At 44.8% G+C, this 26918-nt stretch overlaps 1 protein-coding gene across 2 annotated transcripts in view; it reads right to left on the reverse strand.

The window, feature by feature from the left end:
* Positions 1-26918, reverse strand: part of LOC132827693 (protein HID1) — a 129498-nt gene that overhangs the window by 1329 nt on the left and 101251 nt on the right. The window contains exons 17-19 of one of the 2 annotated variants that reach the window (XM_060844366.1): positions 19423-19506; positions 15817-15908; positions 606-764 (exon numbers count right to left, since the gene is read on the reverse strand). In XM_060844366.1, coding sequence (XP_060700349.1) covers positions 606-764; positions 15817-15908; positions 19423-19506 — 335 coding nt within the window. Of the gene's footprint in view, positions 1-605; positions 765-15816; positions 15909-19422; positions 19507-26918 lie in introns of those variants that run through there. The other variant, XM_060844367.1, reaches the window with a different exon arrangement.

The raw sequence follows: 26918 nt of genomic DNA on the forward strand, positions 1-26918 counted from the left end.
TTAGGCAGCATCTCAGGAATAGAGAATTCGACGTTTCGAGCATAAGCCCTGATGAAGGGCTTATGCTCGAAACGTCGAATTCTCTATTCCTGAGATGCTGCCTAACCTGCTGTGCTTTGACCAGCAACACATTTGCAGCTGTGATCTCCAGCATCTGCAGACCTCATTTTTTAATCTCAGATAGGGACCAAGAAATCCAATCAGGAATTCAAAAGGGACGACTTCACCCAGAATGGGGGGAGAGAGTGGAACCCATTCTCACAGGGACTGGGCGGAGATGAATAATACACATGGATTTGAGGGAAAACAAGATTAGCACATGAGGGAGAAGGGAGTAAATGGTCACGATGATGGATTCAGATGAGGAAAAGAGGAAGGAGCATTGACTGGTTGGGCTGAATGGCCTGTTTCCGTGTTGCTGTATTCTCTATAAACTTATGCAAAGAGGACATACAAGTTGTTAAAGTGTTCCACCAACCCTGCATGCAGCTGCAGGGAGGACAGCAAGAGGCTGAAGTGCAGTCACACTGGTGACCTCTGCCTGAGAGATCCACACAAACTGCTCCTTGAAAAGACAACACATTGGACGGTAAGGAACTGCTCACCTCAGGTAAATGACGCCCCACATGTACGTGCGGAACCACATGGCAGTGCCAGCGTTGGCTTGGTATTTGCGGATAAGGATGGGATGGGGCACAGGGAGCAATCCCACCAGGGTGCCATGCTGCAGAAACTTCAGGATCTCCGACTCATCAGTCAAACCTCTGCATTCAAACAGGCACAGGTCACAGCTTAGCAACTGTTTGCAGATTTTAATAGCAATGTTAACTTACCCTGCAATGTCAGCCATTCCTCTCTACCTCCTTATGCCCAGAATAAAGTTCCGAGGGTGGTCCATCAATGATAAAATATCTAAACTGGATTGATTGTTTTATTAAGCATAATGTCAAGGATTATGAATCAGAGGCAGGCAAAAGGAGTTGAGATTCAGCTCAGCCTCGGTCTAACTAAATGGAGGGAATGGTTCAAAGAGCTGAATGGCTTCTTCCTGTTTTGCTAATCTCAGACAGACTAGTTATCCTGAAAGAATACTGCAGCTGATCCCAAAACTGCCCACACTCGATAATCACAGCTTTAACTTTTGTGATTAGGAACATGGAGCTGGACAGACCCCTCCCCTGTTTCCAGAGAAATGGTGCACAGCATCCCCCTTAAAGTCACTCACCTTTAATCACATGAAGGAATTAATACCAGTGCAGATACAATCAATGACACAGAGCACTGAGTGAAGGAGCCGAATTAATGCCAGTCTATCTACAATCACAGTACTGTATGGGCACTGGGAGAAAGGTTACTGAGTGACACCAACAACCAACGAGAATCTCAGTAATAAACTTCTACCCCACTGTACAATCCATGTGAAACTAAATATGCAAACCTGAATTACCTCAGAAAAAAATACAAAAAAAACTCATACTCAACTTAAAACAAAAATAGTTGAAAATGTGTTGCTGGTTAAAGCACAGCAGGTTAGGCAGCATCCAAGGAACAGGAAATTCGACATTTCGGGCATAAGCCCTTCATCAGCCCTTTCCTGATGAAGGGCTTATGCCCGAAACGTCGAATTTCCTGTTCCTTGGATGCTGCCTAACCTGCTGTGCTTTAACCAGCAACACATTTTCAACTGTGATCTCCAGCATCTGCAGACCTCATTTTTTACCCTTAAAACAAAAATATCCTATGCAATATTTCATTGGACTAAAAAGTGTTAAGATACCCTTTTAAAGGAGGAAAGGTGATTGGCCACCTTTTCCTTACTGCCACCCCTTTCAGAATCTATGCCTTCACAAATTATTTCGAGTTATAGAGATGCACAGCACTGAAACAGACCCTTCATGAAAATATCATTTCATGAAGGGTTCAGAAAAGATTTACAAGGATGCTGACAGGGTTGGAGGGTTTGAGCTACAGGGAGAGGCTGAATAGGCTGGGATTGTTTTCCCTGGAGCGTCGGAGGCTGAGGGGTGACCTCATAGAGGTTTACAAAATCATGAGGGATATAGACAGACATGGTCTTTTACTCAGGATAGGGGAGTCCAAAACTAAAAGGGCATAGGTTTAAAGTGAGAGGGGAAAGATTTAAAAGGGACCTAAGGGGCAACCTTTTCATGCAGAGGTTGGTACGTGTATGGAATGACCTGCCAGAGGATGTGGTGGAGGCTGGTACAATTGCAACATTTAGGAGGCATTTGGATGGGTATATGAAGAGGAAGGGTTTAGAGGGATATGGGCCAAATGCTGGCAAATACAACCAGATGAATTGAGGATATCTTGTCAGCATGGACGAGTTGGACCAATGGTCTGGTTCTGTGTTGTACATCTCCATGACTCTATCTCAATATTAAATTAGCACCCTCTTATTCTGGTCCTAGACTCCCCCATGAGGGGAAACATCCTCTCACTATTGACCCTGTCAAGCCCCTTAAGGATCCTCTCTGTTTCAGTGAGATCACCTCTCATTCTTCTAAACTCCAGGGAGTAGAATCCCAACCTGTTTGTCCTTTGCTGGTAAGAAAATTCCTCCATTGTGGGCATCATCTGAGTGACCGTTCTCTGAACTGCCTCCAATGAAATAATATCTTTCTTTAAATAAGGGGACCAAATCTGCTCACATAATTCCAAATGTGGTCTCACCAAATATTGTACAGTTGCAGTAAGACTTTCCTAATCGTATACTCCATTCCATGAATCTTCCTGTCTCTGCATGCTAGCTTTCTATGTTTCATACACAAGTACCTCCAAGTCCCTTTGCAGTGCGGCTTCCTGCAGTTTCATTCCATTTAAAGAATATTTTGTTTTTTTGTTCTCGCTTCCAAAATGAACACTTTTGCTTTTTCCCACAATATACTCCATTTGTCAACCAATGTGTCCATCTTTTTGTGTCATCTGCAAAACTGGCTAAAGTACGTTCACATCCTTCCTCCAAGTCATTAAAAATATCATAAACAGTTATGGTCCCACGCTGATCCCTGTGGAATCCCACTGGTTACAGGTCACCAATCTGAAACAAAAACCCCTTCACAAAAACGTGCTGTTTCTGTCTTGTTTGCCAATTCTCGATCCTGATTCCTCATTCCTGATGAAGAGCTTTTGCCCGAAACATCAATTCTCCTGCTCCTCGGATGCTGCCTGACCTGCTGTGCGTTTCGTGACTATGATCTCCAGCATCTGCAGTCCTCACTTTCTCCTAATTCCCTATCCACGCTGATACACTACCTCCAACACCATGGGCTCGCATCTCATGACGTGCCCCTTTGTTAGGCACCTTACTGAATGCTTTCTGTAAGTTCAAATACAACAAATCTATCGGGTTCTCTCTATCCACTCTGGTTGAGACTTCCTCAAAAATGTCTTAAATTAGTCAGACATCATGATTTCCCAAATATTCTGCTATGTTAATCTAACCGGCCTCTCTCTCTTTTTGAATCAGGGTGTCACATTTTCTAATCCTCTGCTACTTCTCCAGAATCCCAAGACTTTTTAGATTAGATTACTTACAGTGTGGAAACAGGCCCTTCGGCCCAACAAGTCCACACCGACCCGCCGAAGCGCAACCCACCCATACTCCTACATTTACCCCTTACCTAACACTACAGGCAATTTAGCATGGCCAATTCACCTGACCTGCACATCTTTGGACTGTGGGAGGAAACCGGAGCACCCAGAGGAAACCCACGCAGACACGGGGAGAATGTGCAAACTCCACACAGTCAGTCGCCTGAGTCGGGAATTGAACCCAGGTCCCTGGTGCTGTGAGGCAGCAGTGCTAACCACTGTGCCACCGTGCTGCCCTTGGAAAATTATAACCAATAATGTCTCCACTATTTCTGCAGTGATCACGTTTAGGATTCTCGATGCTAGTCATCAGAGCCGGGGGCTTCTCTGCCTTTAGTTTTGCTAGTTCTGCTTTGTTGGTGGATGTTGATGGTATTTAATTCCTTCCCCGTATTCTACAGTATTAATGAGATTCTCAAACTAAAGACTGATGCAAAATATCTGATTGACTCCTCTGCTATTTCCTTATTCCCCAAAACTCTCTCCCCAGATTCATTTTCTAAGACATTTATGATCACTTTGACCTCTTAAGGAAAATAAAGAGCATGAAAGCATGGGAAGGGTTAAAGCACGAAGACCACTAGCCACCTGTGGTCTGTGGAAGGCAGGGGCAGGATGGGATAGCCATAGTGGAACATTCTTACCCCAATTAGCAGGGTAAGGTTAAGGCTGAAAGGTCACTATGGTGAGATGACAAACACAAGTAATAAAACAAGTTTTTCTGTTAAGTGTTATTATGACAGGATTGGGACCATAAATATTTGGGACATGACATTAAAATATCTAATTAATATTCAGCTTGAGACAGGAGACTATTATAACAGATGGAACAGCTAAATATCTATCTTGACAGATTAGTCTGGAATGGAAGGTCACTGTAGCAAAGTTGCAATATATATCTAACCATGACATTAGAATAACGTTAAGTAGAATGTACAACTAAAGAGATAATGGGAACTAACATCACTGGTTTATTGTGTAGCTAGAGTGAGGCACTTTGATTAATATAGTTGGACATGCTGAAAAGCTCACAGAAACATGATAAAAAAAAATATAAAATTTCACGACGGAATAAAGAAGAGGAAATTGTTTTACTGGAAGCACTGATAGACCAGTTTAGAAAGCCAGCAAATTAGTAGTGGAAAAAAGCAGAGAATAGTCATAATGTTATAGTGTTACTAGACTATCAAACGTATTAGATAAGGCCTGTAGGATAATAGGATTTTTGGAAATGAACGAAGGGTCTTTTAAGTAAGGCTCTGGATAAGAGAGATTGATTTACGGCCGAGTGTGTGTGTGTGTGCGTGTGTGTGTGTGTGTGCGTGTGTGCGCGAGTGTGTGTGTGTGTGTGTGTGTGTGTGTGTGCGTGTGCGAGAGTGAGTGTGAGAGAGAGAGTGAGTGCGAGAGAGAGAGTGTGTGTGTGTGAGAGAGAGAGCGTGAGAGAGAGAGAGCGTGTGTGTGAGAGAGCGTGTGTGTGAGAGAGAGCGTGTGTGTGAGAGAGAGCGTGTGTGTGAGAGAGAGCGTGTGTGTGAGAGAGAGCGTGTGTGTGAGAGAGCGCGCGCGTGAGAGTGAGCGCGCGTGAGAGTGAGCGCGCGTGAGAGTGAGCGCGTCTGAGAGTGAGCGCGTCTGAGAGTGAGCGCGTCTGAGAGTGAGCGCGTCTGAGAGTGAGCGCGTCTGAGAGTGCGTGAGTGCGTGTGAGAGGGAGTGCGTGTGAGAGTGAGCGCGTGTGAGAGCGCGTGTGAGAGGGAGTGCATGTGCGAGAGAGATTATAGTTTAATTATTGTGATCTGATTTGTATGTATAATTGTTTGTTGCTGGTTAAGTATTTGTGTGTTGTTTCCCTGGAGCTCGGGATCCAGGGGTAGTTTGACTTTATATTGCACTATAAGAATTTAAGATAGTTTTTTTTGAGAGAGAAATTTCTCAAGAAGCCATAAGTGATTGATGCATTTTGAAGGTGCAGTGTTAGATTGGTTTAGGCTGAATGAATGAGAATAGGTTGTTTGTATTAACTAGCTGCAATTGAGGACGTTGAGAAATTGATAGATTGGTAAGGGACAGTTGCAAGTTAAAAAGTTAGGAATTGCTTATACTATTGAACAAGGCACTACTGGACTTGAATGGTATGAGGAAGTGATTTATGAGAGCAAAGATAATACCTTAGTTGGACTGCAATACATGGTAGGGTGGATAAAGGGACTGCAGTTGAGATACTGACTAAGAAATTTCCAGTGGCAAGAAATGATATTGTAAAAATTTCTGAGAAATGGGAAAAGAGAACTAAGGATTTATTGTCTAAATGGCCAACAGAAGGTACCTTTGATGTACACATGTGCAATGAGGTGGAAGGATTAATTAAGAACTATAAGCCGAAAGATAAATCTAAAAATAGAAACCAAAAAAAGGGATCGGGAGATGAAACTTTTCAGGAAAGAAGGTGAGGAACTGAAGGTAGCTTGTGGTGACCAGGAAAAGAGCAAGCTGAGCAGTTAGGGGAAAACAGAAAAGCAGGAATCAGCCCCCACCCTCTATACCCAGATGTGAAGGAGTTGAATAGACCTCCTCCCGACTCGAGTGAAGAGGCATTGAAGCAGTGTCCAGTAATAAAGGGAACAGTAGAAATAGAGCGACAGTTAGAATGGGATGCAAGTGTGGAAGACAAAACTGAACTGAGGGAAAGAAGAGAAAGAGAGAAATGGGACAGGCAGGAGCAAATAGAAGCTGTACAACAAGAGCAAGAAAAGCTGAAACATGAGATTAGTGTGCTGCGTGGGCTAAGGGAACAAAAAGCAATTGAGGAATACTCATGGCAATACGAAAGGTGGGCTGAAGAGAAAAGCAGCGAAAGTGACACAGAGCAAGCAGAAAGGGATGATGAGAGACAAGGAATGAAAAAGGCCCCAGTACATAAAGAATGGGAGGAATTGGAAACAGCATTAGACTCAGAGCTCAAGGGGGATTTATTGAGAAGTAGTGTCGGTAAAGGGAAAAAGGGCCAACAGGGAAGGATGCTACTGCTCCATATAAAAGAGGGGAGAAACCCACAATACATATTCCTTGGGGAACTCAGGATCTGGAAGGGCTGAAGAATGCGCTGCCCAGTTTACATGAGGGAGCGGGAAAGGGGATCAGGGCTTTTGAAGATGAAACCACAGGGCGATTGCTGGCTATAGGAGACTTGAAGGCCCTGCTGGTGAGGTTGGTAGGGCTCCCGCAGTTAAAGGAAATAATGGTCTGAACCCGCTTGAAAAATGCGGCAGACAATCCAATGATTGATGGGGTCGTGTTTGATCGAGTGAGACAGAATGTACGGCGGGCCTGAAGAGACTGTTATCCACCCAAAATGGACCCCCAGGCTCAGAGGGGACCCACTGGGAGAAAGTCAAAACCCAGCTGCCTACTTGGAGAAACAGTTAAAGAAGTGGAGGCTGGAAACAGAGCAAGACACAGAGACTAATCAGTTACTGACCACAATGTTCTGAAATTCCATCATTGAGGTAATGCCCTCCCGAGTCAGGTCAAGGCTGGAGGGGGTGGTGGGTCTGACATCATCAATGAGACACCAGGGAATTTGGAGATCATATCGCTCATGCAGTTGAAAGGTTTTGAAAAGACAAAGAGAAATTGTCTGAACAGCAGGAGGAGGTGCAAAGGAAGCTGGTGTAAATGCAGCGCGAAGAGCTTAATAGGAAAGAAAAAGAGAAGGCTAAAAAGGTGTTGCCAGTAAGAACCGACACGGTAATCAAATACTGGTGTGAACCAAGTGCCGGTGCATGGGAGGGCCCTATCAGGTAACCCAAACAGGGGCCAGAAAGTCCCATGCCAGCAATGGAGGGTTTTTAAGAGAAGCTTTCCCGCAGGTGACATATCCGGGGCGGGGCAGATTTAAACAACAAACTAAACAGAACAGGAGTCCCCAAGGACAGGGAGGTAGGAATGGGGCACTCAGGTACATGATAAATTATCAGGCTCGGGGGGGGGGCCACAAATGATTTGCTAGGGTGCCATCAACCAGGCCACTTTAGGAGGAATTGCCCTTATTGGACCGGGCCCTCTACCCTACAGCGGCCCTGGACGGCGGGAATCCCCAGTGGCCACTTCCCAGACATCTACAGGCCCAGGAGGACCTGTTAACCCGTATGGGATGTTTTAGGGATACCCTGAGAACCTGGTTGGGAAGGGGCACTACCCTGTAGTAGCAAGGGAGGCTGATCAAGAACCAGTAATACAAGGTAATATAGAAGGGCGGCAGACACCGGTGATGATAGATACTGGAGCTACATACACTTGTGTACAGCCACGGTATGCCTCTCACCTTCCCATGTCAAGTAAATTCGTTAAAACTGTAGGGTTCTCAGGGAAATCACAGTTAATCCGATTTACAGCTCCAGTAAGATTAGAAATGAAAGGTAGGGAGATAGTTCTGCCAATATTATCTTGTTAGGTAGGGATGCTTTATCACAGTTAGAGGTAAGATTGGAGTGCACACAGCAGGGCTTGGTCGTACAAAAGGCCAATACATAATTAATGATGCAAGTAGTTAAAGATGCTAATGTTTATTGGATAGGGGATATAGCAAGTGATATTCAAGACATTTGGGGGGTGTGGAAAGCAGAAGTGTTGACGATGTTGACTAAAGCAAGACCACCTAAGTCAGAGCTGCACTGTTCAGTGATATTTGATCTCAGGGTGAGGTGTTAGAGAGGCAGTGGCAGCAGGAAGTCACTGCTCCACAACATTTGAGAAGTGAAGCAATAGTATTAGGGCAGCAGGGAGTGATCCTGCAAACATAGACAGATGTGTTCCTGGAAAAGTGGAATAGAGTACCAGGCACCGCACCACATGTAACCTTACTGGTAAATAAGGGACATCAATCTAAAGACTTAGGACCTATGGCCAGGCATGTAGAAACAGTCAGGGAATGGTATATGCTCATGACAAGGGTTTGGGAATCCAGGGATGGCAGCTATATTAAAATCCTAGCATGCTGCAACTTGACAGGGAATCCGAAGGAAGTCAAGATAACATCCCATCGGAGCATGCCAGTGATAGTGGAGGAAGATATGGTAATGAGCAATTGGATGCATTACCAGCCACGTTTTAGTCAGAGCATGATACAGATCTGGGAGAGTGAAATCAGCTAGCCCAGTGGAAACAAGGTTGAAACCAGGAGCTGGAACAGTAGTGAGATTTCTGACGAATTAAGTTATCCCAAGGTTTGGTATACCATCGGAAGCTAGTTCAGACAACGGGTCTACCTTCATTCAGAAAGTAAAGTTGGTGCTGAGTCTTTGAGGATAAAACAGAGGTTTGGGTACATGTATCATTCCCAGTCCCAGGGTATGGTGGAAAGGATTAATGGGACATTGGAAACCAAAATAAACAAGATCTGTGCAAGCACCGACCTTAATTGGGTTGATGCGCTGCCGCTGGTGCTGATAAGTTATCGCATGCAGACTAATTGCATGACCAACCTAACATCGCATGAGATGCTCACAGGTAGGTCTATGCCAGTGCCCAGGTGAAAAGGCTGGAGCGGTTAAGCTCGGAACGTAAGCAATATATGCAGCAGCTAAATATGGTACATGAGACTATCCAGCTGCAGGAAACACAAAGGGAACCGACACCTGTCAATGAGGAAGGACCTATTAAACCCGGAGATTGAGTGTACCTGAGGGTTTTTCAAAGATGCTGGAATGAGCCAAGGAGAGACGGACCTTTCGTAGTGACTAAGGCATCACCTACCGCCATCCAAGTGGAAGGACAACACATATGGTACCACCTTCATCATTGTACTAAAGCTCTCCCACCAGCACAACTAACTCTAACACTGAGGTAAGTGGAGCTGAGGCCGAGGAACTTGGACACGGGCAGGGCACACAGGAGGCTAGTACCCCTCAGCAGGGTTCCGAACAAGGTATAGGTGAGGTTCTTGGGGATACTGATCATTCTAGATGTGGTGCATAGTTCTCCTGGTAGTGGGGATGGGGAAGACGTGGGGGATGCCCATGATGCCCCACTCTCTGATGCCAGGCCTGCATACTCAGACTCGGAGACCATTAACTTGGCAGACCTGGACTGGTAATGCCAGGGTCACTCAGGCTGGGAGGCAAAGACGTATTAGAAGTGCAGCCCTTGCTGCCCTAACATGGGTCCGCGCCCGTGACAATAACTGGTATCAATGGGCAAACTATATGGCTGTAATAATGGCTAGACAGGACTGTTTCTTGTGTACTAAGGCAACCTCCTCATACTATGTTGTCCATATGCCTTATAACTTGACCACCTGTACTCAATGGCATTTGCAGTACTCTAGCCAATCTCTTAACCCGGATGATTCATCAACTTCCAGGCAATCCCATTGCCCCTTTTGGTGCCTTCTATTTCAAGGCTCTATGTTCTATCAGCAGGATGACATGGGCAGGCAGCAACTCCAACAGTGGTGTGGCTATAGTACCCCATGGTCCACCAGTAAGACTAATTACATGTTCAGTGGTTGCTTTCAGGATACGGGAAGGGTTGAGTTTTGAAAGTTTTAAGCGAAATGGCTCCACACCAGTCAGCTATTTTAAGGATCTTTGCAGGAACACGATTGACCTCAAGGAGGACACCACCTTTGGGGCTGTTTTAAATTCTCATCGCGTCCCCCTGGCAGATACTCGGTGGCTGTGTGGTAAAAAAGGAGGGTTGCACCTGACGCTGCCGGCTGGCCGGAGTGGCAGCTGTGCCAGTGTAATGCTCCGACACGTGGTAGTTATATCACCACACGCGTAACTTGATGCAATGTCACAGTCAGCTTTGTGCCAAACTAGGCGACAGTATGTCCCTGATCCAACAATTCGGATTGATAGCATAGGATAGCCAGGAGGTATTCCTATTGAGTTTAGGGCCCACAATGAGATTGCCACGGGCCTGGAAGCTCTCATCCCAGTGATAGGGGTTAGCAAGAACGCTGAATGGATTAATTACATTTATGACAACCAGAGATTTATTAATTATACTGACGACGCCCTTGTGACCTTGGGAGGACAATTGGATTTGACTACCAAAATGACATGGCTAAACAGCCTTCAATTGGGTATTGGCAGAAAAAGGCGGGGTTTGTGAGATGTTTGGGGAACATTGCTGTACCTTTATACCTAACACCACTACCCTGGGGGATCTTTTACTTATAAAGCAATGGAAAAACTAAAGAATCTAAGACCAGAGCTAAAAGACCATGCAGGGTTTGGTCATCAGGCTTTGGGTTGGCTGAATAGTATATTATGGCCTTGGGGAGCATGATTTGTCAAGATTGGTCTTATTGTGGGTGCAGTTTTGCTTGTTGTTGCCTTCATCTTTTGTTGTACTTTACCTTTTATTAAGTCCTTTTTAGTTCGCATTACTACATGGCAATTTGTGGTCATATCAGCTACCCCAGGAAGTGCTTACTCCTCTGATGGAACCCCACTGCCCTACTATTATGATCTAACAATCACCACAGTGCAAGGAATATGTCCACGTGGGGAAGTCAATGATACTTTGAAGAACACACGGGTCTTAGATAGTGAGGAATCTTGGTTTTTTTTTCCTGTTCTGGTTATTGGAGGACAGGCTTTTGGCCCAAAGGAGCCCAGGAATGGAGGAAGAACCCTTTAAGTCTCAGACTCCGAAAATTATTTAGTCCATGTTGAGACCTACATTGTTTGTATTGGGCACAAGAGAGGCTGAGCTTATTGTCTTCTTTCTCTGGGTGAGACCAGTAGGTCTCAAAGGGGGGAATATGGAAAATAAAGAGCATGAAAGCATGGGAAGGGTTAAAGCATGAAGACCACTAGCCACCTGTGGTCTGTGGAAGGCAGGGGCAGGATGGGATAGCCATAGTGGAACATTCTTACACCAATTAGCAGGGTAAGGTTAAGGCTGAAAGGTCACTATGGTGAGATGACAAACACAAGTAATAAAGCAAGTTTCTCTGTTAAGTGTGATTATGACAGGACTGGGACCGTAAGTATTTGGGACATGACATTAAAATAGCTAATTAATACTCATGATTTGGAGATGCCGGTGTTGGACTGGGATGTACAAAGTTAAAAATCACACAACACCAGGTTATAGTCCAACAGGTTTAATTGAAGGCACACTAGCTTTCGGAGTAGCTGAAGCAGCATCACTCCAAAAGCTAGTGTGCTTGCGATTAAACCTGTTGGACTATAACCTGGTGTTGTGTGATTTTTAACTAATTAATCATCAGTAGAGTCAGCTTGAGACAGGAGACTATTGTACCAGATTGAACAGCTAATTATCTACCATGACAGGTGGACATGCTGATAAGCTAACAGAAACATGATTAAAAAAATATAAAAATCCACAGACCCTGAGGTTTGGGGGCATTTGAGAATCCGCTTTCTCAGTATCACGGTTTTTTGTTTGCAAATAAAAGACCTATTTCTTGAAGAACTCTGCATCTTCTGGTGGTTCTCTTTATTTTCTCCACAACACATTGTTTCTTTTTTTAGCTGTTTAAAGTTTTTTTTATATTTCTTGCTAATAGTGGGCGGCACGGTGGCACAGTGGTTAGCACTGCTGCCTCACAGCACCTGAGACCTGGGTTCAATTCCCGACTCAGGCGACTGACTGTGTGGAGTTTGCAGGTTCTCCCAGTGTCTGCGTGGGTTTCCTCCGGGTGCTCCGGTTTCCTCCCACAATCCAAAGATGTGCGGGTCAGGTGAATTGGCCGTGCTAAATTGCCCGTAGTGTTAGGTAAGGGGTAAATGTAGGGGTATGGGTGGGTTGCGCTTCGGCGGGTCGGTGTGGACTTGTTGGGCCGAAGGGCCTGTTTCCATACTGTAAGTAATCTAATCTAATTTTTATTTTTCTGGCTAATTTGACCTCTCAGATTATTTTCCCTCTCCTGATCATCTTTTGCAACTTTCTTTGATGGGTTCTGAATTTACCCTAGTGTTCAGGATTCACTGACTTTGGTCTTTTCATATGCTTTTTCTTTTAAATTTAATATTCTCCTTAATTTTCCATGATTAGTTTATCCCTCTCTTAGAATCGTTCCTCATTATTGGGATGCATTTTTACTTAAAGCCATGGATTACCTTCTTAATTGTTTGTCACTGTCATTCCTGCTCATCTATCTGCCAAGGCTATTTTAGCTAACTCTATCCTCAATTTATTGGAATTCTTTTTGTAAGTTAAATAGTTTTTCCCGACCCAAGTTTCTTACTCAAATTGAAAAGCAAATTTTATTACGTAATGGTAACTACTTCCTACCTGGGGATCATTTATTGAATTTGCCTCAAAACCCATTACCGAAGCAGAATAGCCTGTTCCCTGACTGACTCCATGACATTTTGCTCAGAAGCTGGCCCTCTGAATTTGATGTTGTAACTACCCTTCCAGTTTGACTAACCAATCAAAATGAAGATAAAGCCACCATAATTATTGCTCTGTTCTTTTCACATACTCCTATTACTTGGAGATTTATCACCTTTCCCACAGACTGGCTCCCGTTTGGGGCCTTGTGCACTACTCCTCTCCAAGTCTTCCTTCCCTTGCTGATTTCTACTTTAACCCAAATGGAGTCAACATCCAAGCCCAGATCATCGCTCACAACTATCCTCATTTATTTATCAACAGTGCCAGCCCACCACTATGCCCAACCCTCCTGTCTATCTGAAAGGTCAAACAGCCCTGAAGGTGAAGTTTCCGGTTTTGATCTCCTTGTAACCGTAATGATGACGAGATCGTATCCATTTACCCCAATTTGCACCATTAGTCTGTCTACCTCATTCTGAATGCTTCATGCATTAAGATACAAAGCCTTTACATTTGTTCTTTTATCAAGTTTCCCTCCACTCTTCTAGCTCTTTGGGACAATATGACATTCACACATTCTGGCTCTTCCTTTTATTTTCTACCAACAATCCACCCCCATCACTAATCAGTAATCTTACCTTCTCTTTTACCTTTGATTTTACAGTTTTCCATGCAATTGAATCCATCCCCACTATGTAGCTTAAAGTCCTCCCTCCAGCTCTAGTTATATGATTGGTCAGGACTCTGGTGTCATTAATGATTCAGGTGGAGCCCATCCTATCAGAACACCTCCGTCCTTTCCCAATACCGGTGCCAATGTCCCATGAATTTGAACCCATTTCTCCCACACCAATCTTTGAACCAGGCATTTACCTTTTTAATCTTGTTGACCCTCTGCCAATTATAGCTCAGGAAGCACTCCAGAGATTATCTTTGAAATGCTGCTTTTTCATTTAGTCCCTAGCTGCTCATATTACCTCAGCAATGCCTCTTTCGTTGTGGTTCTGTTCGCCGAGCTGGAAGTTTTTGCTGCAAACGTTTCGTTCCCTGGCTAGGGAACATCATCAGTGCTATTGGAGCCTCCTGTGAAGCGCTGCTTTGATGTTTCTTCCGGTATTTATAGTGGTTTGTTCTTGCCGCTTCCGGGTGTCAGTTTCAGCTGTAGTAGTTTGTATGTGGGGTCCAGGTTGATGTGTCTGTTGATGGATGTTCTTGCCGCTTCCAGGTGTCAGTTTCAGCTGTAGTGGTTTGTATATTGGGTCCAGGTCCATGTGTCTGTTAATGGAGTTTGTGGATGAATGCCATGCCTCTAGGAATTCCCTGGCTGTTCTCTGTCTGGCTTGTCCTATGATGGTAGTGTTTTCCCAGTCAAATTCATGTTCCTGGTTGTCTGAGTGTATGGCTACTAGGGATAGCTGGTCGTGTCGTTTTGTGGCTAGCTGATGTTCATGGATCTGGACCTCACATACAAACTACTACAGCTGAAACTGACACCCGGAAGCGGCAAGAACAAACCACTATAAATACCGGAAGAAACATCAAAGCAGCGCTTCACAGGAGGCTCCAATAGCACTGATGATGTTCCCTAGCCAGGGAACGAAATGTTTGCAGCAAAAACTTCCAGCTCGGCGAACAGAACCATAACAATGGACACCTGAGCTACAAATTTTCAACCAGACTTTAAATGCCTCTTTCCTCTTTCTCCCCATATCACTGGTATCTACGTGGGCCATGGTAACTGGATCTTTCCCCTCCCACTCCAGGTTCCTCTGCAGCCCGGATGAGATATCCTGAACCTGGGCACCAGGGAGCAAACCCGGGACTCTCGATCCTGGCCACACAGAACAGTGTCTATTCCCCTGACTGTACTATCCCTGATTACAACTGCATTTCTCTTTTCTCCCCTCTCTTGAATGGCTCCCTGCTCCATGGTGCTATGGTCAGTTTACTCATCCTCCCTACAGCCCCCACTCTCACCTACACAGGGAGCAAGCATCTCAAACCTGGTAGCAGAAAAGCTTAAGGGTTGAGGCTCCTTCAGGATTACCTCCTTGATCCCTCTACCTGCCTCACTCATAGTCACACCCTTCTGTCCCCGACCACTAAACAAATTGGAAATAGTCAATCTAAGGGTATGACTACCTCCTGAAACATGCCCAGGAGATTCTCCCTTTCTCTGATGTGCTGCAGTCTTCAAAGTTCAGGCATCAACTCGGAGTCGGATTTCCTCAAGCTACCTCAAGTTGATTCCAGTCTCCTCTTGCTCCAAAACTATTGACACTTCAACCAAGGACATCCCCTTCCAGGGGAATGCAGTCTAGGTACCTCCTTGGATAAGGGTAGAACATGTCTATGAGAAAGGGTGTGGTGGTGAGGGTGGGATCAGCAGTGAGACTATCCATCTCAACTCCCCCAAAAATAACTGGGGACCCTGAGCCCAGCCAGTGCAAACCAGATCATCGGTGCAGCTGAAATGAGCACCCTCCATATTAACCAAGAGCCAAAACTGGAAGCAGGCAGTTTTCACGCTCATACCTGGTGCTGCCTCAGCCAATAGCCGCACCTCCAGGTAATCTGGCTCCCTTGTGGTTTTAATACAGAGCGTGCAGGGAAGCTGCTAGCTTTCTGTCATTTTACCAAGAAGATTGGCAAACTGGGGAAAGAATCTCAGAATGAGGGTTACCCACCATGTTAACATGAAAGCAAATGGCTGCCAAAAGATTCGAAGAGATTTTAACAAGACTAATGAATTCAAACTGTTTTAGTCTGGCCTGAGGCTAAGGGACATTCACACTGATAACTCCAGTCACACAGGGATTTCCTATTTGTATGGGTGAGGTGTAGAAGCTCAGCAACGCCTGGCCTGCAGGCGGAGTTGTTAGTTCACATGCTTACTTGTCAATGCAGATCTTCTCCACTTGTGGGACCAGGACCTGTAACAGGCGCATGATTGTTTGGAGGGGCAGTTTGGATTTCCATGATATTACCTGCAGGTCAAACGTCACACACAGTGAGCGCTGGGTTAGTACCATGCAAGGGCAGACGTGCACAGACAATTAAAGAACACAGCAAACTCTGACAGGTTAAAACCCCAGACATGGGACTGTTTGACAAAAACATCAGCAACAAGGTCAAAGCAGACTTGGAACGGTTAGAAATTAACAGCTAGTGACTCAGCATTTCACAGGGGGCACACACACACACACACACACAGACCCTCACTTCAACTCAACCTGGACTATACAGCATTCATTCGGCTGGGGCTGGAAAGGCCACTGACGATTCAATCCTACATCAGGCTCATTTACACTGAAACTCTTCCAAATCTTCCCCAGTGCTCTGCCTCAGACTCAAAACTAGGCCCGTCTGGGCCATTGAGGATTTCTGGGAGCCCAGGTGTGCAAAGTGTGATGTATTGTATTTGCTTCAGTAAATAAAAGATGAACCACAGAAGTTGCCGTCATACTTTCATTTACACAGCCTCAGCATATTAATGTTTTCCCAACCAACACACGACAGTACAATCCAAAAGGTCGAGTGTTGTTCAGCATTAAGGCTGCTTTAGTCCATTGATTTGTGGCAGATGCTTGAGATCAACACAAAGTTCTTTTACCTGGAGGGAAGGGGGAGGGGGAGAGATGCAGAAGGGGGGGGGGCATGGGGGTGGGAGGAGAGGGAGAGAGAGAGAGATGTAGAAGTGGGGGGGGGGGGGTGTGAGAGAGAGAGACACACACACACACATAGAGGGAGAGAGGGAGACAGAAAATGAGTGCCAGTGCGAGTGAGAATGACTACAAAAATGAGAGTAAGTGAGAGTGTCAAACAATGAGTGAGTGAGCTCAGGAGAGCATCAGTATGAGTAAGAAAATAGGACAGTGAGAGTGCAAGCAAGAGTGAGTGCAAGAGAGGGTAAGAGAATGAAAGAGCATGTGATTGCAAGAGAGTGAAGGCAAGTTTGGGAGAGAGTAGGAGAGTGCGAGAGAGAATGTGAGAGGGAAACTAAAAGTGAATGAGTTTGCATTTGTGTAACATTGCTATAATTTCATCTGTGACTTGTCAGGAGATTTCTATCAGGAATAAAGTTGGAAAATCAGTCCTATTCTGGTACATTGCCTCACACTGAGACTAGTAATCGGGGGAGTTGGGGCTGTTGTGTTTCTGTTTTATGTCGGAGATTTGATCTCAAGGATAGCGTGGGGTGTGCAATGGGCTGGGCTCAAACAAGACCTCAGGAGTGAAGTCCCGCCAAACCCGCTTTGTCATCCCATTGCTGAATATCAAACTAATCATCTCCAGCCAAGATCGTTGCTGTGTTTCCAACACTGTAGGAAAACTGTCGCTCTGTAGATTCAGTAAAGTGACTAAGCAGTGAGTGAGTAAGTGAAACAGTGGGGTAGGCCACACAACCCCCTGGTACCGTCTGGAATTAAATCTCCAACAGCTCATTAGTCTGAACGTTAAATCGGTTCTTCTCGCCACACACATTGCAAGGTCTGGGAGTCTTTTCAGCACTTTGTTTTTATTTCAGATGCAGTCATTTTCCAATGGAATCCAAGTGCATTTCCCTCACCAACGGTGGAGACCATATGATCAGGCAAGGGCAGTGGCAGGCAGGAGTCGTCAATGGGCAATTAAATAGATTTCTCAACAATGACGGTTTGTGGCGTGTGGTGAGAGGATATGGTGGGTAGGATGTGAGGAATATGGTGGGAAAGTGGAGACATGGAAGAGTGGTGAGGCAGGTAGGTGGGCACAATGGATATGGTGAGGTGGATAATAGAGGTTGAAGTGAGTAAGTGAAGGATATGGAGGGGTGGGAAATGGAGGGTGAGGGATGTGGAGGGATAGGCAATAGAGGGTGAGGGATGTGGAGGGGTAGGTAATAGAGGGTGAGGAATATGGAGGAGTAGGCAATAGAGGGTGAGGAATATGGAGGAGTAGGCAATAGAGGGTGAGGGATATGGAGGGGTAGGCAATAGAGGGTGAGGAATATGGAGGGGTAGGCAATAGAGGGTGAGGAATATGGAGGAGTAGGCAATAGAGGGTGAGGAATATGGAGGAGTAGGCAATAGAGGGTGAGAGATATGGAGGGGTAGGCAATAGAGGGTGAGGGATATGGAGGGGTAGGCAATAGAGGGTGAGGAATATGGAGAGGTGGACAATAGATGGTGAGAGGTATGAAGGACAGGCAATAGATTGGGAGGTGGCCAATGAGGGATATGGTGAGGTGGGTAATGGAAGGTAAGATGGATAAATGAGGGCAAGATATATGAGGAGGAAGGTGGGTGAGGGAAAGGAATTATGTGGAATTATTTGTATGAGGGTAAGGGATATGGGAAGGTGATAGAGGGATAATGAGGAACTGGCGAGGTTGTGACAGGGTGGTATACAAAATTAGTCTCTCAAGTCAAATGGTATTTACCTTCTCTGGAAACTCTAATTTACCAAACGATGATGCAGACTTTCCTGTTGGAATCATGTAGTTCCAACAAAAAGAGCAATCAAGCCCAGTGACTCATAAAGCAAGTAAATTATTAACAAACAGCACTGTGTTAGGTAAGTATCACTCACTGGCTACCAGCCCACAGGACATCTGTTAAAGAGAATGTTATAGAAACTGCGATCATGCAGACCCTAAACCGAAACAACAGATTAAAGCCAGCCACACAGCAACTTGATCCCTGCCTGCTGGATCCAAATCTCTAACAGGCCCTGATGCTAACACAGGCTCAGAGAAATCCACTGTCTTAACAGCTGGCTCTAGTGCCCAGGCTTCACAGATGAGCTCAGGCAATGAGTGTACCTGGCAGGGTCACAGTCATGTTCAACACTCACACAGGGTTGGGGCTCACTGGATAGATTCGGGAACAGTTTTAACGATCACCTGGAACATTTCTGGGATGTGAGATTCACTTCCTCACTGTGTAAACACTCTCTCTTACTGCAGAGGACAAACTTTGTCCTGCATCCCCTCGCTCCCTTCCATCTTTTGCTATAATTCAGCTCCATTGATAACAGGACTAGGAAATTCCATCAGTGATATTCTCTCGGCCTGGGTTGTATGTAGAATGGGGAAGTCCCCATTGTAAACATTCACTGAACGTAATTCTACCGTACGGAGCCAGATGGAACAAAGAGGTCACAGGTCGAATCACGACCATGTTTTGAAGTGTAAGTTTACATCAGGGAAAACAATCAATCAGAGATGCCTCAATTGGCCACCACCAGGGCTTCTGAGAGGAGTGGGTCAGTTAGGGGGTTATGACCTGACGGCTGGTCAGTCACTCACTGAAAGTGTGGTCATGGGGAACTTGGGAGAGTACAAGACAGCAACTTCTCCAAGACACTCCCTCACAATGGAATAGTCCATAAGCAGTTCAGTAAGAGCAGAGAGAGCACGAGCCACTCGCCCAGTCAGGGCCCAGTGCCCACTGGCCACTCGCCCAGTCAGGACTCCATGTTCATTGGCCAATCAGGGTTCAGAGTCCATTGGCTACTCACCCAATCAGGGCTCGGGACCCAGAGACTTGCTGATGAGAGACTGGATGGTTTCCTCCTCCTTTCTGGATTTCGTGGCATCGCCTCCTAAACAGAAGTAAAAATACTGAGCAAGTTACACAGCAGGCAAAACAGAGCGGAACAGGTGACAGACATGTCAACAATTAAAGGGTTCACCTTTCATACTGAGAATGGGTTCATGATCCAGAATATTTCAGTTAGTAAGTCAACCAAGGAATAAGAGATCCAGCCACAATGAAATCTGACACAACTCTCTTTTACAATCATGAGAAGGTGCTCACGAAGAGCTGGCTGTACCAAATGAACTGTAAAAGGTACCTTGAAGTGAGCACAGACCTGGACTGGGACCTAGTCTAGGCTGCACTATCTTTTATTTTTCAAATGGGATGTTAAACCAGGCCCCTGGCTGCCCTCACAGATGGATATAAAACACTCTGATGTATGTTGACAGTAGGGGAGTTCTCCTGGTGTCTTGGCTAATGTGCACCCATCAATCAACATATTCAATTAGTGTCTACTTTGGCATTAACCCCAGTGTGGGTTTTGGAAGCTTGCTGTGTTTAAAATGGTCACAATTTTTCTCACACGATCATACCAACGATATTTCAGGTGTATTTAATTGGCTGAGGGGTGCCCAATGGTCATTAAAGCAGCTTTGGAATGCAGGCTGTTCCTTTGTCACAACTATTAATCCACCAGCACCTACAACAGCAGAGGATGATGATCATTGGGTCCTGACATAGGGATCGTTGTGTGTATAAAATACAATAAGGACTATCTGTTAAGAATTTATGTTTAAGACTGTTTGTGAACAATGTGGCCTGTGAAAAGCACAGGTCCAACCTTAAACAAGTTGGCAGTGATCAGATCTCTCAGCTCTGGGAGCTATTAATCTTCCCTGAGGCAGTGTGTGGGTTGGAGGCTGTTGGGGGAGGGGGGTGGAATCTTACCAAATTAGGTGTATGACACACCTGTTCAATTGATGCACAAACATCATCAAGGAATGGGATGAACAGCTTATGGTGGACTTAGTGAGTATTGACAAGTAAACCCCAGCAGTACCATAGCCCAGTGTTCTAAAATGACAGGTCTGTCCCCACCAGTACTGTAGCCCAGTGTTATGCAGTGACAGACCTGTCCCCACCAGTACTGTACCCCAGTGTTATACAGCAACAGACCTGTCCCCCCTAGTACTGTAGCCCAGTGTTATACAGAGACAGACCTGTCCCCACCAGTACTGTAGCCCAGTGTTATACAGAGACAGACCTGTCCCCACCAGTACTGTAGCCCAGTGTTATGCAGTGACAGACCTGTCCCCACCAGTACTGTACCCCAGTGTCATACAGTGACAGACCTGTCCCCACCAGTACTGTACCCCAGTGTTATACAGTGACAGACCTGTCCCCACCAGTACTGTAGCCCAGTGTTATACAGTGACAGGCCTGTCCCCACCAATAGTCCAATGTTATTCAGTAGCACTGAGTCAGACTTCTAAACATGTGTCTAATTTGGATGTACTGGATCTCTCACGAATCAGTTGGCACAATCACATTTCCAGTACAAAAGCCTTGTGTTGGGCTGGAATTCCCAGCCTACATTCCCGGTCGGAGTGGCTCCATGCTGGGACTGAGAATCTGACTCCACATGTTTGTACCAGGGAGTACACAGAGGGTTCAAGATCCTTTATTGCTGCCAGCCTGTTACACAATTAAATAGCTTTCTCATTGTAAAACCTGCTACAAACTCCCCTGCGGTACGTCATAAAGATCTCACTCTTGTACAAACTGTGACAAGTGGCAGGTTTATTAACAAACCTCCACAGGTGTTCTGATATAATTAATAACGAAAGTTTATTGGAACTGCATTTAAACCATACCCTATGTACTGCACGCCCAGTCAGAGGACACTGAGGAGGTGGGAAAGTGGTGGTGATATCACTGCAATCGTCATCTAGAATCAGAGGTTAATTTTCTCTAGGCATGGGTTTGAATTCAATAAGATCTGGAATTAAAATGCTTACCTAATGGCGATCTTTGCTAACTGCAGTAAAAACCCATGTGGCTCACTAGTACCCTTCAGGGAAGGAAATCTGCTGACCTTACCTCGTCTGGCCTTCATATGACTCCAGATCTATTGTTTGTGATCGACTCTTAATTGCCTTCTTAAATAGCCCTCGAAAGCTGCTCAGTGTTTGAAAAATTTGGATCGGACGTCAAATGTAGTTATTGTTCGTAATGTCCACACCCATGCAAGAAACAAAAAGCTCTGTGCTACAACATTTGGAAATAGAGTTTAGGTGAAGTTTACAAACTGTTAACTCGCTCAGTGGACAGATTGCTGAAATTGGGTCTGCACTTGCTCGAATTTTTTAAAAATGGAGAAGCGATCAGATTCACAAGTTCAATATTATGAAAGGATTTGACGGCCCAGAAAAGCTATTTTCCTGGCAAGTCCAGAACAAGGAAGCATTTTAGATCTTTCTAATCAACTTGTTCAGAGATGTTATTACATATCACTGGAGCAGGTGGGACTTGAACCTGCCAGAATAAGTAAAATAACATGTAAAGAGTCATTTATTCACATTGAGTTCTTTGCTGGGAAAAAGATAGGTCCTGAATCCACCCCAAATGGATTTCAGTGCAATCCCCATGTTGTTGACACCAACCTGCATCATAAGGCATTGAATTGCTATGACAACATACACTTGTACATTCACCCTGTCGGTTAGATTGTGATGGTCAAGGCTCCAACTTTTCTTCCGTCACATGGTTGACTAGGAATCTCTCCTGTTTTTACCACCTGCCACTGTTCTGTTGGAATGATTTACAAATGGATAGTCAGCCTGATTGGCCATGTTAACACTTGCCAGCCAAGTCCTGACGTGGGACTTCAGCTCAGGGCTCCGGCTCTCAGGAAGGGCACTGCAGTGTTCCAAAGGACTTCTGTCACAGAGTTATATATTTACAATGTTTCGCTTTCTGACTAAATACTAAACTGAGTAAAAATTGCTGGACCCCTCCTTTATGAATTGGCTGTCAGACATTTAATAAGCAATTTAATAAAGGTGATGTCAGGAAGGATGTCATTATGATGTGGACATTAGAAATCTGGAACTCTTTCTCCTCCCCCTCCCCACCCTACAAAAGGCTCGGCATGTTGGGACTTGATTGGAACTGGAGATTTGTGTTGGGTCAGCGTATGGGGGTTGTGACAGGTAACAAGTTGAGATACAGATTAGTCATAATCGAGCACAGAATCCTACAGTACAAGGTGAGGCCCTTTGGCCCATTGAGTCTGTATCGCAAACACCAGTCCCACTTTCCCACACTAGATCTATAGCTTCACATGTTATGACATTTCAAGTGCTCATCTAAGTACTAGACCTCCACCACTCTCTGGGGTGAAAAAGCTTTTCCTCAAATCCCCTCTGAATCTCCTCCTTTTTCACTTTAAAAATGATGTCTCGGTGTTATTGATCTTTCAACCAAGGGGAACAGTTCCCTTCTATTGATCTTGTCCAAACCCCTCATCATTTTATATCCTTCTATCAGGACCCCCTTAACCTCTCTGTCCCAAAGGAAACAACCTGAGCTTATTCAGCCTCCCTTCATCGCTGAAATACTCCACCTCAGGCAATGGTCAGGTCAAACAAAAGCAGAAATGGCTGGAGAAGCTCAGCAGGTCTGGCAACATCTGTGAAGAGAGAAACTAGAGTTAATGTTTTGAGTCCAAAGACCCTTCCTCAGAGTGTTAACACTGCTTTCTCTCCACAGATGCTTCCAGATCTGCTGAGTCTCTCCAGCAATTCCTGTTTTCAGGTATCCAACATCCACAGTACTTTGTTTTAGTTTAACATCCTAGTCAATCTCCTCTGCACCCACCACAGTGCAGCTACATCCTTCCGATACAGTATTCCAGCTACAGCTCCAACATAAACTCCCTACTTTTATCATCTATACCTTGAACGATAACGCAGGCATCCCTTGTGCCATCTTAAATACCCTATTAAACTGTTCTGCCACCTTCAGGAATTTGTGGACAAGTACCCCTAGATTCCTCGGTTCCTCTAAGGTTCCTACTGTCTTGCTACTTCTTCCAAAGTACATCACAAAGAACAAAGAACACGACAGCACAGGAACAGGCTCTTCAGCCCACCAAGCCTACGCTGACACATTTTGCCCTTCCATATTAAAACTGCTCACTTACAGGATCCGTAACCCTCTAATCTCTTCCTATTCATATATTCTTCCAGGTGTTTCTTGAATGCTGCTATTGTGTTTGCTTCCACTGCCACCTCTAGTACAGCGTTCCAGACACTCTCCATGCTTAGCCTCACACATCTCTTTTAGACTTTCCCCCTCGCACCTTGAACCTGTGTTCCCTTCTAATTGACCAGTCCACCCTAGAAAAAGCCTCATATTTTCCACTCTATTCTTGCCATTCACAATCTTATAAACTTCTATTAGGTCAGCCCTCAACCTCCTGCATTCCACTGAAAGAAAACCTTCCTAGCTAAAATCCCCCATACCAGGCAACATCCTGATAAACCTTTTCTGTACCATCTCCAAAGCATCCACGTCCTTCTGGTAGTGTGGTGACCAGAACTGTACGCAATATTCCAAGTGTGGCCTAACTAAAGTTTTATAAATCTGCAGCATAGCTTGTCTATCCTTACACTCAATGCCCCTTCAATGAAGGCGAGCATACCATAGGCCGTTTTCACTACCTTACCTACCTGAGCTGCAGTGATCTGTGGACCTGCACACCCAGATCCCTCTGCATATCAATACTCTTAAGGGTTCTGCCATTCAGTCTATGACCTTCCAAAATGCATCATCTTACATTTGTCTGGATTAAAGTTCATCTGCTATTTTCCTGCCCATGACTCCACCTGATCTATACTGTATCCTCTGACAATCCTCCTCATTATCTGCAACACCACCAATCTTTGTAACAGCCTCAAACTTACTAATTAGTTAAGCTATGCTTTCCTCCAAATCACTTATGTAGACCATGAACAGCAGAGGTCCCAGTACTGATCCTTGTGTAACACCATTAGTCACAACCCTTCATTTCAAAAAGCATCCTTCCACCCTACTCTCTGTCTTCTATGGCTAAGCCATCCATTTTGCCAGCTCACCCCGATACCACGTGACCTTTTGTACCAGTCTGCCATGAGGGAGCTTCTCAAAAGCTTTACTGAATTCCATGTAGACAACATCAACTGCCTTTCCCTCATCAATCATCGCTGTTACCTCCTCAAAATAAACCTGATCAATTTAATGAGGCACACACAAAATCACCTCTGGTTTATCAAACTAAATGGAAACGCAGGCTTTAGGAGATGACTACGCTGGATGGAGGGACAGTTGATGCCTTTCATTTTAAAACCAGCACTCAGATATAAGGAGCTTGTTCTCTACTTCTGCCAACCCATTTCTCTCAGTGGCTGACTGAGTCCTAAATCTCCACCTAATGCTGTTGTAATCTGGAGCTGTTTATACAATTGTTTTTGGAAAGGTGCCACATTTTTCTTCTCAATTCGAATGTGATTTATGTTGCTTTTTAACCTTGGCACACCGTTTCTCTCAGTTCAACACTCCCTATTCAGTAGTGCATTAGTCCTGAGGACCGAACTCTTGCTGCAATACAATTCAATATTGATTGTACTCAACACACCTAGAACATCAAATTACTCTAGTAAAACATTCTATTCACGTTTGTTAAATCACTTTATCATATTATCCACAGAGACCTATAATTCCTGTCTTGAATATAATAATATGGTCATGATGGATGAGTGATGCAGTCAAGATGGAGGTAAGTGGGAGGGCTCAAATAGAAAATATTTATTCATAAATCCAAGAGAAATATCTTCATTGAGAATGTTTTAGAGTGTGGCATGGGAGTAGATGAGGCAAACAGCACAGATATATTCCACGGAAAGCTGGATAAACTAGGTGAACCAATTAAGGATTAGAAAGGTAGTCTAATAGATAGAATACAACTTCAGCACTACTAACAATGCATGCATTTTGTCAAAGCTTTTCGTCTCGCACTCATCAGGACAAATCATTAGAATATCAAAGAGAAATGGAATGGAGTTGAAATCTATGCTGAGTTGCACTGCTAACCAATTTAACACTGTCAGTTGGGCTGCACTGTGGTGTATTTGAACATACCGGGAGATCTAATATATTAACATAAAGGTTCCTGTCCTTTCCAGACAACAAGAAAATGCACATTCATTGTGCCTGCTTTAACTCATTAAGGCAATGTCTTGGCCAATCAGAATCAGCCTGCCCGGTTGAAATTTCACAAAGCTTTGTAGTGAACTGTCTTGTGCCTGAGGCGTCAGGTTTCCTGTTCGTTGGATGCTGCCTGACCTGCTGTGCTTTAACCAGCAACACATTTTCAACCATTATTTAACTGAGCCCATTTTTCCATTAGAATGCCTCAACCAATCAGAGCACACTTGTCAACCAACCAGTATTATACAGAGGTTATTTTCCAAGAACTGGCCGGACAAGTGCAAGGTGAGAAAGCTTTGACTAAATGTGTCGTTTTCCAGCAATACTCAAGATTAGACGGCATTGTTGACGGGGTGAGACAAAGTTGGGAGGAGGTCAATACAGAGCAGTAACTCCAGCAGTGACCAGCTGGGTTCTGTGCTGTAAGTAATTTGTAACACTTTGTCATTCAGCCCAGAAAACCACGTGCTGGAACCTATTTAGATTGAGTTGTAAGGAAGCACACAGACCCTTTGCTAACATAGGTCCAGTAGCTGGGATATAAGTCATCCTCACCCACAGCACACAGACAGTTAAAGCTGCAAGTCAGAGACTTGTCCCCTGGTTTGGCCCTCACGGTGGGTCAGAAACGTAGAAGAAAGTCATACAAGAAAGCAGGTAACTTTCACCTGGACCTGTCACAGTCAAGAGAAAAAGAAAGTATTTACAGGCCTGTCACCATTTGTGTCAGTAACTGGCATAGGGTGTGTTTGTTTCTCTGCATGAACTGGAAGCTGTGGCAACATTCACAGTACTGAGCATTGGCACGAGCACGTGTTAGAGACTCAATACTAAGGAGTGAATACTCAGACTTTTCCTTATCACTGGATGTGGACAAGGTCACCATTTATTGCCATCTCTAAATCCCTTGAGCTGTCTTGTTGAACTGCTTTTGTCCATGCACTGTAGGTAGGTCCACAATGTCCTTAGGTAGGGAGCTCCTAAACTTTATGGAGGAAAAATCATTGATGAAGCAGCTGTAGGAGGTTGGACCTGGGACATTGCCCTGAAGAACTGTGTGGCAATAAAGGAGGGAATGAATGTTTCAGATGGTGGAGGTGGTGCCAATCAAGTGGGCTGCTTTTCTCTTGATGGTATCAAGCTTAGACCTGCAGACATCCAGGCAAGTTGGCAATATTCTATCACACTTCTGACCTGAGCTTTATAATTGGTGGACAAGCACTGGAG

This window comes from Hemiscyllium ocellatum, chromosome 25 (genome assembly GCF_020745735.1).
Source record: "Hemiscyllium ocellatum isolate sHemOce1 chromosome 25, sHemOce1.pat.X.cur, whole genome shotgun sequence".
In the NCBI taxonomy this organism is placed as follows: Eukaryota; Metazoa; Chordata; class Chondrichthyes; order Orectolobiformes; family Hemiscylliidae; genus Hemiscyllium; species Hemiscyllium ocellatum.